The sequence below is a fragment of the Cimex lectularius genome, unplaced genomic scaffold, assembly GCF_000648675.2.
Source record: "Cimex lectularius strain Harlan isolate CLEC.00 unplaced genomic scaffold, Clec_2.1 scaffold80, whole genome shotgun sequence".
NCBI classification, from domain to species: domain Eukaryota; kingdom Metazoa; phylum Arthropoda; class Insecta; order Hemiptera; family Cimicidae; genus Cimex; species Cimex lectularius.
Genome location: NW_019392709.1, coordinates 1,525,855 through 1,541,399, shown reverse-complemented (window position 1 = coordinate 1,541,399; position 15,545 = coordinate 1,525,855). Strand labels below are relative to the sequence as shown.

At 33.0% G+C, this 15,545-nt stretch overlaps 2 protein-coding genes and 1 long non-coding RNA gene across 11 annotated transcripts in view; 2 read left to right on the top strand and 1 right to left on the bottom strand.

Moving 5' to 3' along the window:
• The window catches only part of LOC106669032 (flavin-containing monooxygenase FMO GS-OX-like 6), a 17,643-nt gene extending 14,059 nt beyond the window's left edge, over window positions 1-3,584 (top strand). For all 4 annotated transcript variants that reach the window (XM_024226334.1, XM_024226333.1, XM_014398203.2 and 1 more), the window contains exon 9: window positions 1,387-3,584. In XM_024226334.1, coding sequence (XP_024082102.1) covers window positions 1,387-1,585 — 199 coding nt within the window. In that variant the 3' untranslated portion in view covers window positions 1,586-3,584. The remainder of the gene's footprint in view (window positions 1-1,386) is intronic.
• The window catches only part of LOC106669597, a 10,940-nt gene extending 1,541 nt beyond the window's left edge, over window positions 1-9,399 (bottom strand). Inside the window, exons 1-3 of one of the 2 annotated variants that reach the window (XR_002910162.1) lie at window positions 9,310-9,399; window positions 8,643-8,910; window positions 7,717-7,888 (exon numbers count right to left, since the gene is read on the bottom strand). This is a non-coding gene — a long non-coding RNA (uncharacterized LOC106669597). Of the gene's footprint in view, window positions 1-7,716; window positions 8,911-9,309 lie in introns of both variants that reach the window. The other variant, XR_001340952.2, reaches the window with a different exon arrangement.
• On the top strand, window positions 5,130-15,545 carry LOC106669196 (lipopolysaccharide-induced tumor necrosis factor-alpha factor homolog). Of its 5 annotated transcripts, XM_014398704.2 has the most exons (5): window positions 9,052-9,120; window positions 9,236-9,401; window positions 10,735-10,871; window positions 14,860-15,022; window positions 15,086-15,545. In XM_014398704.2, exons 3-5 carry the CDS (start codon window positions 10,739-10,741, stop codon window positions 15,189-15,191), a joined length of 402 nt encoding a protein of 133 aa, XP_014254190.1. In that variant the 5' UTR covers window positions 9,052-9,120; window positions 9,236-9,401; window positions 10,735-10,738; the 3' UTR covers window positions 15,192-15,545. The 5 variants fall into 5 exon arrangements, with proteins under 5 accessions (XP_014254101.1, XP_014254263.1, XP_014254190.1 ...); XM_014398615.2 differs by lacking the exons at window positions 9,052-9,120; window positions 9,236-9,401 and adding an exon at window positions 5,130-5,525; XM_014398777.2 differs by lacking the exons at window positions 9,052-9,120; window positions 9,236-9,401 and adding an exon at window positions 5,712-5,980.

The window sequence follows — 15,545 nt, the reverse complement described above, 5'->3', positions numbered from 1 at the left end:
AAGGCCGCTGCATTCGAACCCGGGACCTTTACCTTACAGTGATGAGCACTGTGTCAATGCCTAAACCATTGCACCTACTGATGTCTTCCCTCCCCCAGATAGCCATTAATACAAGTTTTGTAAGTAGTCAGAGGCAGCATCCTTTCAAAAAAGTGAATGATCTATGTCTCACTGAGTGAGTTCTCTTCATCATACCTAGATATTTATAATTTTACTTCAATTTGATTACTTTTATAGGTTCACTTTCCATTTATCTCATTCTGCCTCCATTTCTAAATATTAGAATTATATTCAACTTGTCGAGGTTATCTTTTAAGCCCAAAATATACAACATGGTAATAATTTTAATGTTCAATTGTAAATGAACAGGGGAATCTACGAGAACGATGATGCTGTCAGCACATAAGAGAAAATAGAAGTGGACTCAGAACACATCCCTGACAAACCCCAGCATTGACTTTGAAAAACTCAGAACAGCCCTCTTTACACTATATGTAGGCTCCTTTTTTCAATCTACTCTATAGACATTCATACACATACGACTTTGGATGATACAGTGATTCTTACATGTAATTTGGAGTCCTTTGTAAATGCACAACACGTACAATACATGAATGAATTGGAGGTATGGTTCACAAAATGGAATTGAAAATAAACCTAAATAAAAGCTTCCTACCTAAAATTTTACCTTATCTGTCTTCCAGTGGAAATAAATGGGACTCCATGACCTCGTCCGTTATAGTAATCTTTTCATTGGTCATTCACTTGGAATCATCACAAGACAAGAAACCAACCGTTATAAATGACAAAAATATTACTTGACCCACAATCAGAATTTCTCTTTGAAAAATTTTGAAAAAAACTTTTAATTTACAATACAATAATAAGACTTCTCTGAGCACTTGTGTAGCCTGGGATTCAACCAAGGATTTCAGTTATCAATATCTCCAATCTATTCAGTCCAAAATTCTCTGTCCAATTTTAAATGCTGCATATGTTCCTAATTTTACCTCTTAAAATGAACCGTCAAAAAATTACATCAATCACTTATCATGCGCAGTACAACATATATTAATTTCTACCCTACCAGAAAATTCTCTAAGACAATTAATGCGAAAGTTGCTTTGAGATCTTCTTAGTGAAATTTACTGAAAAGGTTTCAGAGTCAACGACTCAATCAACAGCTTAAGAAAATATTCTCTTAATCCAAGCTTATTGTTGTAAATAACTTGTAAAATTCATTTTCATTGTTGTACACCAACATTTCAAAAAATTAAAAACCAAATAAGACAGGAGCAATATGAAGTATTCTTGTTTTAAATATGTCCTCGTAATTAATTTAGCTGTTCGTAAATTACAATTTTAAAATAACTTGTTTTCTATTAGGTGCCACATGATTGCAGATTATGTACGACGATATTTTCAAGAGGTGGCCGAAATGGGAAAAGTCGAGCCGATACCAGATGTGATATTCGACATTTTTGAAAGGGCTTCTGCAAAAAGAAAAAACCATCTTCTCACTTATAGAAATGAAGTCTTTTCGTTCGACACTCTAAAGGGATTCACTGTAAAAACAATCGATTAAAGGATCTTTTTGAGCAACGAAATCATTGTTTATTAATTAAGACCTGTTAATTTTGGCAGAAGTTGTTGCAATAGTATAAGAGCATAAAAACTTTATTGCTTCAATTTGATCACCATTTCTCGACTGAGTACTGAAAAAAGGCGATGAATATCACAAAGGATCAGCAAACAAACCGCACAGATGAGCAGCAAGGCACAGAGCAATAAATCTTTGGGGCCTCTTGATTTTGGAAGAAACTAGGGTAATTCTGTATATATAAATTTTTTGTTTATTGCAAGTAATCTTATTATTGTATACATACTAAATTTGATAGTAAATAATTTAACTTGTTTTGTTAGAATGTATTTATGTGTATGGTACAAGAGCGTCGTTGGTGGAATATCAAGTACCCTTCGGCCTTCCGTTAGACTAAGTATTATATATATAATGTTGCTTATATGTGTGATAAACGTGATGGAGAAATATCTAGTACTCCCTGTACTAGCATTCAGTAGTACTCTCAGAAAATGTATTCCAAAAAAAAAGTGAGAGGACAAATAGTACAAACTTTTAGTAATAAAGACTGGTGTTCCCCAGGGAAGCACCCTAAGACCAGTTCACTTTACACCAGTCTGTGTTTCTTCCCCTGTTGAGAAATCTATTTGTGATGGTGTGAATCGTGCAGAACAATTTGCATAATGACAGTTGTGAGCGTAAAAAAAATCTAACTTATCACCAAGTATACCAAGAAGAAAAACGACTTAATAACTTTTTATGTTGTTTTTCTTTATTGTGGCTTTTCTTTATAAATAAAAAATAGTACCTATTTTTATCTATCTTGTATTTTTTACAACTTGTGTTTATAAAAAATTTTTGTTTACAAAAGAGCAGCAATCCATTTCGAGGCTCTGTCCCTCCACCTTATCAGGCAGATTCTCTGTGGAGTAGACTTTTTGTTACTTGTTTGTATAAAATCAGAAAATTTGTCTGATGAATGGGATGGTCAATGCCCTGAAATGCATTGCAGTCCTTTTGTAAATAAGGAAAATAAAATAAGTTGAAAAAATACAAGATAGGCAAATAAAAAACTGGAAAGAAGTTTAGGGTATGCAATAACTTTTGGCTCTTCCTGATTGTCCAGGTCTGATTTGGTTTGTCAGTGAGGATGGTCACATATGACCAAATTACATGCTTAATAAATTAAACTTAATGACAACTTTTTTACAATCAACTAATTATTTTCAAATGATAAAATTTTACACACATGTGTTTAAAAGTAAATTTTCTGGAAAGGATAGTAGTATTAACTTTAAATTGATTGTTCAATATAACTGTTTGTTTTGGTAATTGATTAGGAAAGTTTTTATTTTGAACGTCCTACATTTATTTACAACTTACTAACAGTGTCTAATATGGAAAACAAGCTGAGCAGTAGTGACGATGAAACAGAAGACACTGATTCAAACACAGAAGAATCAAAAGATGAAAAAATTGAAGAGAGATTGGACCTTTGTGACAACATGGTCACTTCAAGTATTAAAACAGAATTGCCATCTGCATTGCGCCAAGCGCCGTCTTTTTTCAATTTGTACGAACTGGCTGACAAAGGCATTACAAAAGAGGTCGTGATCGCTGAGAAGCAGGAAAAATCATTAGTCGTGTATGAATCGGTCGGAGAAGAAGAGTCCATAAAGGAAAAAGAGCTTAAAACATTGTCAGAAGAATCTATAGTAGTAGAAAAAGAACGGAAGGAAACTGTTTACTCTAAAAAATCAATAATTACTCACTTAAAACCTAGATGGAGGTCGATAACAAGGAGAGTCACACCAATCATACCACCGAGAAAGTACATAATCAATTATACTGATGAAATGCTTTCTCATGATGACAGACAGTGCTACCCGTATTTCAACTATTTAAAGAAAATGCTTGGAAATGGACTTGTAAAAGGAACAGCACGAATGGATACAGACAAAGATTCCTGCCCTTTTGAATACTGAATAAATGATTTTAATGGAGATTCGCATAAATAAAAAATGGGCAGTAATAAGCCAATTTAGCATGTTGAAACCATTAATTAGCACAGAATTTGTAGTAAACGGGATGTTTTACGCTTGTACATTTTAGTATGTTACCAACCAGCAAGGATGGCTATTATAATAATAAGTAGCATGTAAAAACTAACAGTGACTAGCCATTTCGTAAGTTGTCCAAATGCGGTGTTGAATGTTTTGGTCAGTAAAGTGGGTTTGTGTGATAAATACAATGTCAAAATGTTCTGCCTGTAATGGTTCATATTCAAGTTTGTCAGGTAGGATGCCAAATGAAAGAAAAAGATTTGAGACGAGTCTAGTTTTACTATGTACTATCAAAGGGTCTATCAGGATTTTGAAGTGTGATACAGAGTAAATTGAAAAGTTGGGTGGAGTTTGCTAGTAGACTGCTTTCTTGTCTTGTAATCGGTGTTCTCTCAGCAGAAAGATTGAAAATCATGTTTTTGGGCATTTTATTCTAAAACTATTGAGTGGCAATTGCTAAATTAAACATTATGACTTTGCCCAGGTTATATATCGTACAATGTGTAATGTATTGTTACAAAGAAAGTGAGACTTTAAAAAATTTAATTCTGTACATAATCTACTACTACAAATACTAATGTAGATGTATTAGTCGGGGTGTAGTATACTGCGCCCTTTACAAGCTATTATATCCCCCTGTTCTCTGCCTAAAGCACACTGGTAAGTCCTATTTCATCGAGGAACTTCAGTGGTTGAATCTCTTCTATGGTCACATTGTACATCCCAAAGCACTTCCTCCTGCGGGCAAGTATAGCACAACAGTTTGTTCATAGGTGTGTTGGTGTCTCCTCTGCCTCTTTGCAGAATCTGCATGTGTCGTCTTGGATTATTCTAATCTTTTTTAAATGTCCATTTAGCTGTGTGTGCTATCAGCGGTGTAGCAGCCTCTTTCCTTGCAAGGGTGTCCGCTTTCTCATTGCCTTCTATTCCCGTGTGTCTTGGGACCCAGCAGAGGCTGACTATTCTGCGTACTTAATAAGTTTAATTTGGTTTTGCAGTTCAATATCTTTGAACTAATGATATTTGAGATTAGTGCTTTGCTGATCTGACAGCTATGTTCTTGTTTTTGTACCCTTTAGTCAAGTTGAATTGAGTAAATCTTTCGATTGCGTGAACCTTTTATGACTTTTGATTTTTTTCATGTATTAATAGTGGGATAAATCTTGACGAATGTAATGACAAAACTTGTATTTTGTTTACTTAACACAACAAAACTTTTGTATCTTTTGTGTGCTTATCGCATGTGGTTTGTAATGAAGCAAATATTGATATTTGATTGGTGTATTTTCTGAAATATTATCTCCATTCAGTATGATGGTATTATCCTTATTACATAATTTCGGAGGTATGAGTAACTCTAGTGCTAATTATGTAACACTTAGCGAATACATTTCTGAGGCTTAGGAATTAGGCTATTGCCGATAAAGTTTTTTATTTCTGTCAGTTTCGTCCAAAACAATTAACATATATGTATTACAAAATGTCACGTCATAAATAGGAACCTTGTCAAGAATGTGACTGCCTCCGAGGGGCGTGGCGCCAAATTTCCCTCCGTGCCAAATTTTCCGAGGGATTTTCTTGCTTTTACTGCCTCGGCTCGCGGAAGTTCGGCCTTAAGCGGGTCGTCCGTCCGCCCCTGGGAAGCCGACCTTGTCTCGCGTCCCGGCTTCCGCCCTGCTCGAACGGCCCTCCAGGCTCGCGCTCACCCGCGGGAAATTTCGCCCGTCCAGTCTCGCTGTTTCTCTTTCACGGTCACATTTGTACAAACTATAAACATTTAACATTGGGTTTTCAACAATTTCCTTGCTGTACTGAGTGAATTCCAGTTCCAATTCTCCGCCCTCTACGCCAATTTTCTCTTAATAGATTCAATTATACTCCAGGTAATTAAAAACAAAATCTTTTTCCTAGTCCTTGACAAGTACGTTCTGCTAAGAATAAAAAAAAGCCTAAAAGACATATTTTTTTTGTTTTCTTCCATTAACTCTTTATTATTCATTGTTAATTTTCAATAAAGAAACTTTAAGAGGAATGATTTGAACCAAAAATAACCCAAGGCTTTTCTCTCAAGTTTCAACATATCCTTGATTATAGATTAACCTAATTTCGCCTTTTTTTGACAGAAAAGTTATAAGAGATTTTTGATTTATTTCTTCTGTTAAAATGACCTCGATGATAGTGTAATGACCACCTAGAGTTATGCAGGAATGCTTTGATGACCGTTTTCTGATGTAGGTGTAGTACAAGGTGACAAAGAAATAAGACAAAAATAAATTTATCAGTTCTTGGCTGTTATTTCTGACTGTTTTTGTCCATTCGACTCATAAAACATTAAAAGGTGAGAGGTTTGTGTGATAATAGTCCAACTAAAACATAAATAAAAACCTGTTTTATATTTGTATATAGCTGTCATTTCTAAAAGTAGTACCTTAAACGGAAGGTCGTTTAAAAAAAAGTAATTTAAAATTATCACTGATTAAACAAAATTCTCCACCCTTGGGGTAAAATTTTATAATTTAAAAACCCCAACTTTTGAGGATTGCGATTTTAAAGTTTTTAACGTTTATTTACACTCGGTAATAAAACATTTCACCGTGCGCCGATTAGTTTGTTGACAGAAAATTTTTAATTTTTATGTTTTTAAAATATTCAGACACCACATAAAAACATAAACATTTATTAAATGGTTAACCAGAGAAAGAAATATCTGCTTTTATTTAATTAATTAATTTATTTTTTAAATGCTTGGATTGTTCTGGAAACTGACATTTACTAAAATTATGAAAGCCATTTAGGAAGGAAAAAGCCATTTAAAAAATTTCACATAACAAATTAACTTCAATTCCTTCGAAAACTGAGTCTGTTACAATGCTCTGTATTATAATCTTCTGAAAGCGTACCAGCAAGCTCTACAGAACCAGATGAAGGTTCGTCATGGACAGAGCGAAGACATTTTAATTCAGTTCAACTTCGTAAGTCGTCCTGAATGGAATCATTTGTCCAAAGTTCATGGTGTCTCTCAAGAACATGCTGAGCCATGGAAGCAATCTGGAAGACAATATTTCTAATTTTGCACTATAAAATTCTGTCTATTCTCTATTTAGAAACAATTGACTTGCGAATAGTCTTTGAAATTTTCACTGTCGAGCTTTAATATTTAATGGGACTGAGATTATTAGAGTATAGAGAGATAGTAAAGCATTACTAATAATTATGTACTTAAAATGTCCCAAGATGTGGGAGGAAGTGACTTGCCTTGAAATCAAAGGTATTTTGTTTTTTTGGAAATCACTAAACAGTAGGGTGAATCATAAAAATGGCTTACTTGTATTTCAAACCAATTAGGTTTGATACCATATTAATCCATAGACTAAACTAAATTAATTTGTAAAAAAATGATCTCGTCTTGCCTTCAGTTTTGTCCTAGAGTTTAGTTAAACAACAACATGGAAAAATTTGAAATTTTGGTAATATTCCGGTACACCGGAACAACCCGTTTGGTGAGGCAATTTGAAGACAAGGAAGCTCCCTTTGAATTTGAAGTCGGTGACATGAGCCCCAATAGGAAAGAGGGTTCTGGATGAAAATCATCATTCGATGAGGAAACTGTTGAGACAGACAGAACAAAAAGTACTCGGGAATTGGCAAGAGAGCCTGGAGTTTCCCAATCCATCATAAATTGTAGTCTGCATAACTTGGGGGAAGTGATTCGCTTATTACTGAGTTCAACTGTTACTCATAAGTTGACCATTGAGCAGGCACGACATCTAGTAGAAATTTGTCAACATCTTTTGACAAACCCAAATGATCTTTAGTTCATCAAAAGAATAATTACTTGCAATGAAAAGTGTATAGATTTTGTATGTATTTTATAACCAAGAAGGCATAATTCTAGAAGGTCGAGCCATTGATTCAAAACTTTATTGAGTTATAAAAATATATGATGTTTTGACTCAGCATTACCCAGGATTAGTAAATAGAAATCGGGTTTTGTTTTGACAAGATAACGTCCAACCATACACTTTTCGTTACATAAAACAAACAGAATTAGATGGAATTGAGCTTCTCCCTCACCCTGCTTACAGTCCAGACTTAGCACATTTACACTACCATCTGTTCCAGTCCATAGCTCATTATCTTCAAGGGAAAACTTGTAATTATCTGGATGAGGTTCAAGATGGTGTTTCAGAATTCTTCTGTTCAAACCCCAAAGAGTGGTGTTGTGCAGGAATTCAATTTCTGGTCCCTAGATGGCAACAAACCATAGAACAGTATATATTTTGAATATTAAAAAAAAAAAAAAATTGCGAATATAAAATTATTTTTAAATTAGCAAGAAAAAAAGGTCATTTTTTATGACTAACTCTATTAAAAACTGCAGGGAGAACTCCTATATTGTTTTCAATTAACAAATATGTATCTAAGGTATTGGTTGAGATAAAGTCAGTTTCACAAGCGGGATTTGAACCCACAACCTTCGGCTAAATGTGCCGCTGCCCTTGAGCTATTAGTTGCTGCTAGTGGTAGAGCAGCGGCGCATTTAACCAAAGGTTGTGGGTTCGAATCCTGCTTGTGACGCTGCCTTTTTTATCTCAACCAATACCTTAAATAAGATTAATTAATTGAAAGAGATTTGGTCAAGCTGACCACGAAAACTAGTGAATTAATAAATATATTACAAAATATGGCACATGTGAGATAAATCAAATAAAAATTGGACTTTTGCTTTCTAGCTTGAACAAATAATTTTTCGTTTGATATAAGAAAATATTAACTATATATGCCTTATGGGCTAACTAAAAAATTGGTTTTTAAACAAATAATAAATTATCTCTGAAATCTGATTTGCTCATGTGTGTAAAGCTGGATTTTTTTTCTCTTTTCCTTTTTAATGCCTAGGCTAGACTGGACTGTTCACCCTAGACTTTCCTGCCTCTAGTATGGAGGGGAAAGCCTGTATAAACTTTTGTTGTTATAAATATGAAATATTAAATATGTACCTTATGGGATAAACTAAAAGAATCATCTTTGAATATAAAAATACTAAGATAAAATAGCTTTAACAATGGATTTTTTAAACAAATAATAAATTAATATGGATACAAATCTTATTTGCTTTGTCCAAGCTGTATTTTTTCCTTTTCCTTCTCAATGCCTAGGCTAGACTGGACTGTTCATCCAATCCTAGATAAACGTTTGTTGTTATAAATATGAAATGAGATCTTATTTTCTGTATAATAATGCTTTTTACATTCGCCAAGTCTGATACTGAAAGAGTAAACAAGAATTAATCCTTAATTGTGATTAGAATCGTAGATACCAGAGAAGCAATCAACAAAAGAAATTTTTCCTCAAAATTTAAAATATGTTTGACTTCTAGTATTCTTCATTCATTCTTGCAATATTCCGATATTTATTGTTGGTTAAAATAAATGTCTATACTTTACTCCTATTGTCTTAAATTAATTTAAAATTTATGTAAGCTATGATTTATATATATATACATATATACACATAAACATAAATACATGCTTCTCTTTGCTTCTCTGGTATCTACTAATGTACTGAGAACATTAAATTTAAATGTCATTAGCTTGGGAGAAGCGGCCGTTCCATTGAAGACTCCACCAAAAAATTAAAGAGCAGATGATTTGACACTAGTATTACCTTATAAATTGAAACAACGCTTGCATACTCCAAATGTCTTCTGCGCTGATATTGGTACAGTACATGTGACAAAAGGATTTGTAAGATCTTCGGTAATTCGTTTTTACAAACACCAGATTATTATATGCTTTCCATGCAATAGATTATATTATCCCACAAATCACATTTGGCATTAAAAATAATCCCGAGATCAGTTATCTAATCTATTTCCTCACTGATGAAATATGGGTGTCATCATGTAATTTGTACCTCTATCTTTAGAAAAATTTTACATTTTTCAGAGTTAATCTCCTGTCTATTTATTGTGGCCCCAATTTTTGAATGACATTGTATCAAATTTAATGTAGTTATTAGTAAATAGATTTTTAATTTATTTAATTATATCTTGGCGTTTTAGTAGTTATCACAGTATGCACCAATTCTTATCCAATTGTTAACACAAATTTAAGCCTTTTGCTGATGATCATATCACCAACTTATGCTGTTACTCATATATACCTTCAATTTGCTAGGCAGGTAAAATGTGATTTAAAAAAAAAATCTTTTACAGGTGATAATTCACTCATTACCAATAAAACAAATGCTAAAACAAATAGGTAAAAGTAAGTAAAACTATCGCAATGTTGATTATCTTTTTGAAGATGTCTAAAGACATTGTTTCCTTCTCGACTTAAAAAATTATACAGTCTGTCAGACCAACTTTTTGGTATATATANCATTCAAAAAAAAAAAAAAAAAGACAAAAACAAAGCACAAATTACAAAACCATTTGAAAATTTCAGCAACAATATCCATAAATTCAAACAATCCACAAAAACAAAAAATGTTTCACGCTAAACATGAATAGACGTTCAATCCGTAATTTGTTCTCGTTTTATTCTAACAGGAATTAGGAGGATTTGTTCCCGATCAGTTTGGTCTACTTATGAACATGATCTGGCTTCTTGCCATCTTCAGTGCTGGGATCAAAACAGACTAATCATATATTCTGACAGCGCAGTGGCCGAGTGACTCATATTTGCCATGTTAGCAGTTCCGAGTTTGAATCCCGGCAGAGCCCATGGCTTTCTTTTTAAATCAATAATGATCTGAAAAATGTTGTAAGGTGCTTTGACTTCCTTGTCGGGTAGTTGAAAGATTTCTCCTGTATGTTAGGAAAAAATTCTGTCAGAACCACTTAAAATGGACAAAACATAACTAATTTTGAGTTTCTCCAAGATGCTTTAAACTTGTTGCTTCTGTTTTTCTTGTTCAACTTATATATGTATGCGTTGATGAACAATATGACATGTATTACAATGTACAATTTTGTATTATTTGTTTTAAAAAGAGTTTCCATTCTAAAACATTTCTATAAGGACTTTATACATTGTAATTTAAATGTTTTGTTGAGGTTTTGTAAATAATCTGTGTTGAATTGTTAAGGGACATGAGTCATCACCAACCTCCGCCTTACAATCCAAGCTACGGTGGATACTTCGGCCCACCCCCCGCAGCGCCTCCAAGCTATGCAGAGGCAAGTGGAGGTGTACCACCTTCAAGTCCATTCCAACCACAGCCAAGTAAGATCATTTTTAATTTACATGAAGCTTCTAAAATAGTTTACTTTTTATTATTACTGTACATCAAGAGAATCTATATATAAGTGTGTATAAATATTCTTAGATTGATTTGCATTAAATTCTAAAGATGGTGAAATGTGGAAAGATATCCATTGAGGATAAATTGATGAATGAGGGCCGATCAAACCTCAGAAAAATGTTCAAAAATTATGCAATATGTCAAGAGGACATGTATTAATTATCTTTACCTTATAAAAGTATAAACCCTCACTTTTTTGTTAAATGTCTTGACATTGAAGGGTTGACAGTCACCTCTAATAACTCTTTAAAAGTAATTGTTAATTGTTGACAACTTTGATTCATGAGACTACTGTGTTGATGTGAAAGGAAATTCTACTTTCTTATCTCTTTTTTTGACTGATATAGGAGAAAAAGATACTGTTATCGCAATTTCTAGCTTAACATCTTGTTTGTTAAATTAAATAATTATTATTACAACAATCATATGATAATACATTATTAATCATATATTGCTTTATCCTTTTTGGAGCTCGTGACGAGTTATTTATTTATTTACAGGCAATAGCCCATATTATTACAATATGTACATGAAATACAAAGAATATTTAAAACATGAAAAACATTGAAATATTAAACATTGACAATAATAAAATAGTGACAACAGTATAATTTTGATACCAATGTTTGAATAAAAAAACAATATTTGGGATTTGACGATATGACGCACTATATCGTGCATGAAAGAAGAAAAAAATACAAGAAAATTTACTTTTAATAACCTCTCGCCTTCTGAAGAAATTAGTGGGAATTGAAGAGAAATAAAGATTATTAACTAAAATTAACTAAAGGAGTTTAATTTTAATTTAAGTAAAAAAAAAAAAGGGAATTGTGGTTTTGCCGGGCCGATATATATAAAAGAAGTTTTGGTAAAAGCTCTTTCAAACCAAATTTCCAGAGGCACCAAATGATTCGAAGGCAGGGCATCACCAACACCAAAAGATCTTTGATCTAAACCATCTAATCCTATCCTTGTGCACGCGTGCGCGCGCGCGCGCGTGTGTGTGTGTGTGTGTGTGTGTGTGTAATTGTTATATTTAGGCGTAGTATTGTCAGTGTTGGGGTTTGGGTGACCGGTTCCAATTTTTTTGTAAGAAATTTGGGCGGTAAACCTTTCCTCGGCAGTTGCTGGAACTGTAGATTCAGAATGTCCTTTGTTAATGAATTATAAAAACAAAAAAAAATTGTTTTCATTGGTTCACAAATAAAGTGTGTATTAAGAAAAAAAAAGATTTGTGTACAAAATAATAAATAAACAATATTACTTCTCAGTTAAAATATAATAAAACAAAAAAGCTCTTTCAGTTACTTTCTGATCAAAAAATAGAATAAATAAATAAAACAAGGCAAAATAAACTGTAAAGTCTTTCCTGATTAATCAAGAAGATGCGTGATGCATAACTAACTCAATCCCATTCCCAATCGCTTGTGCGTTCTCAATTCGGATCCGTGTTTACAGCCCGAGCATTAACAGTTCATAAACACAGCGTTCTTATCGCATTCTGGCCGCTTTTCCATCTTTTAACATTTTTAAACTAAAACGAACTGCTATGATTTATTAAATAATTAAAATGACTTCGTAAAATAATAAAACGAATGAACTTATTCAAACCCAACAGCCAGTGTGAGTTCAACAACATGCAAAATGACTAATATTAGGCTATGGTTCATCAAAATAGTAGACTAAAGCTCAACAAAAACAAGCTACCCATAATTATGCAGTGTGCAGCTGGCAAATGTATTCATCACGGTGGCAATGACTACAACCTTGTCAAATTATTTTTATTTTACATATTTTATTTGCAGGAGAATCCCATAGAGTAATATATTTTTGTAGCTAACATTTGTGCCATAAAGCTTTATTTTCTCACTTACGGTGTTTTTAATTTGATGTAAGCTAGAGAAAAACCAATCAATATTAAGTTCATTCCCTTCCCAGCATTAATCTGTTTATTGCCATGTATTTCATATAGTTGGTTTGACTAGGAGTAGGACAAAAAGTCTTAATTATCCTTGAATTAAATTGGGTACATGAATTATTACACATTCAAGCAGCTTGGGACTATCCACTTTAGAATGTAACAAGTTATGGAGGAACAGAAAGTCAATGAGAAATCTTGTATCGTTCAAAGAGAGGATACCAATTTCATTCAAAAGTGGACCATACTTATGTTATCTCGTCCTTGTGGTTTTTTGCCGCTTAGAAGCCTTAGTTGGACCCTGATAGCATTTATTCGGCTAGGTTTGTATCTTGTGTAGCAGACTCTATAGTGAATCGAGACCCCCCCCCCATGCCATTTCTTTCTCATCTTCATCAACGAACCACTCTTTTTCTCTCCCTTCTTTTCACAATTAGGACTCTCTGAAATTTTTGCGAAATTGTTACAGATACCTTTTTCTGGATAACCATTCGGCCACAATATCTACCTCTCATTGGTAATTTTTTCATCTTTTTCGTCTACCTCTTGCCCCTGCCCTTCTGAATCCTATCTTCTTTCTGATTTTTCACTTCTTATCTGCCAAGTTACAATTTTAGTATGTACTTGGTTAACAACTTCTATAGTACACCAATTTAATTTGGAAATGATTAACTTTAGCAAAAAATGGTCTTATACAAACCCCAAGTTAATTTTGGCTAGGAATCGCGTGATGGTAACAGATTTAACATAACTTTCTCAACTAGCTGGAAATGACACTAACTTTGTTATTTTTATTGTGCAGTTCGATTCTATGTCTTATTTTATGGTACTTTTACAGAAAGGAAAATTTTGATAGTATCGACCGTTTCTGAGTTATGCCCGATGGAAGACAGGTGAGGGGGGTATGCTGTTTGTAACAACACGATGGCTGGCCCTCCGATTTAAAATGCATGGGTTTCATACTGTGCCTTTTTGCACAGTGAGCATATTTTAACGTTTATTGTAAACATAAAATTTAATTAAATTGTCAAATCTGCAACAATACATAATAACTGCTGAGAATCATTTTAAAAATAAACTGGACTCGATGTTGATAAAAAAAATCCTCTTTTGAAAAAAAAAAGTTCTTTTTTTAAATTTTATTTATTAACATTTATTGTGGACTGTGAAAGAAGATAGAGCCCATTTGTATTCCATCTCTCATTGATCTATTACTATGAGAATAATTTGATCTTCTCATTAATGGTATCATGATTAAGGCTGCTTCTTGTAAAGAAAGAAAAGTGCTTTTTAGTTCTGAGAGCATGCGAGCTATGAAGTCTACGTTGTTCGCATAAGCTGGATGAATTTGCGTTCATCCAAGAATGCAAGAACGTTTGCCGAGTTATAGATGGCATATTGATTACATTTTCTAGAGTCATCTTGCCTCGTCCTTTATAGCCCTTAAATATGGGGCCTTGCATCCAAAGGGAGATCTGGGGACTTACTCTGATATGAATTTGCTCCTCAACCCATCCTCATAAACATTATCATTAATATGTAACAGTTTGAAAATAATTAAAAGGATATTTTTGAAAAATCGATGGAGGAACTTTTCCGTTTTGTTTAAAATAGCTCTTATATTTGATAATTTTGAATATAAAAATTCTGAAAAAAAATATTGGTCTGTATTTTTAAATGACTCATTAACTTTATTTACTGTAATTAGAGTTAAATATTTTTTACAAAAAATAATTATTCAATTATTTATATCGTTGATTTCTAAATAGGTATCATTAACAATTATTGTCGAAGTTGGATTGTCCCTTGAGGGCCTATTGACTAGTAGGAAATTTTCTTTACAAATCTTCTAACAAAATATACAAATGAAAAAACAAAAGAAGAAAAAAAGAGGTATTTTAAAAGTAGGCGAGACATAAGAATCATTTAATTATTTTTGTTCAATATAATAATGGGAATTGAGAGTTACACTTGCCTGTTGTTTTTTTCAGTACACCACAAACAACCTACATCAATAGTAACAACTGTTGTGCCGCTAGGCCCTCAACCTACTCATATGATATGTCCTCACTGTCATGTTGAAATTGAATCGAGCACCAAGAGAAAACCAGGGATTATTGCTTATCTATCAGGAATAGCATTATGTGCTATTGGGTGAGATTTTATATTATTAAGTGTTATTATAAAGTTATTATGTCTCGCACTTTGAATTTTTAGTTGTTTTTGGGGGTGCTGCCTGGTACCTTGCTGCATCGACAGTTGTATGGATGTTCATCACACTTGTCCGTACTGCAATGCGTATCTTGGACGATACAGGCTCTGAGGGACAGGATATAAATTTTTCCTACCTGATTCAATAATCAAACGAGATAACTAATGATCTACTTAATACCCTCGCATATTTTAACTTTTGGCTTGTATGGTAAATGTGCCTTAAAATTATTTTTTATAGGTAATATGGTGCACTTTTAATCTCGGATGTCATACATTCCCATGACAAAACTGTATTTTGTTCATTCATGTTATAATTGCAGTTATATTATTTAAAAAAAATACGATTGTACATATCAAAGTGATGTCTGTTTTAACTTGTATGTATACGTATTCCTTTTTGAATCTACTTGAAATTTTTGCTGTAATTCATGTAAAAATTTGGCAAATATAAATTTACAAATTA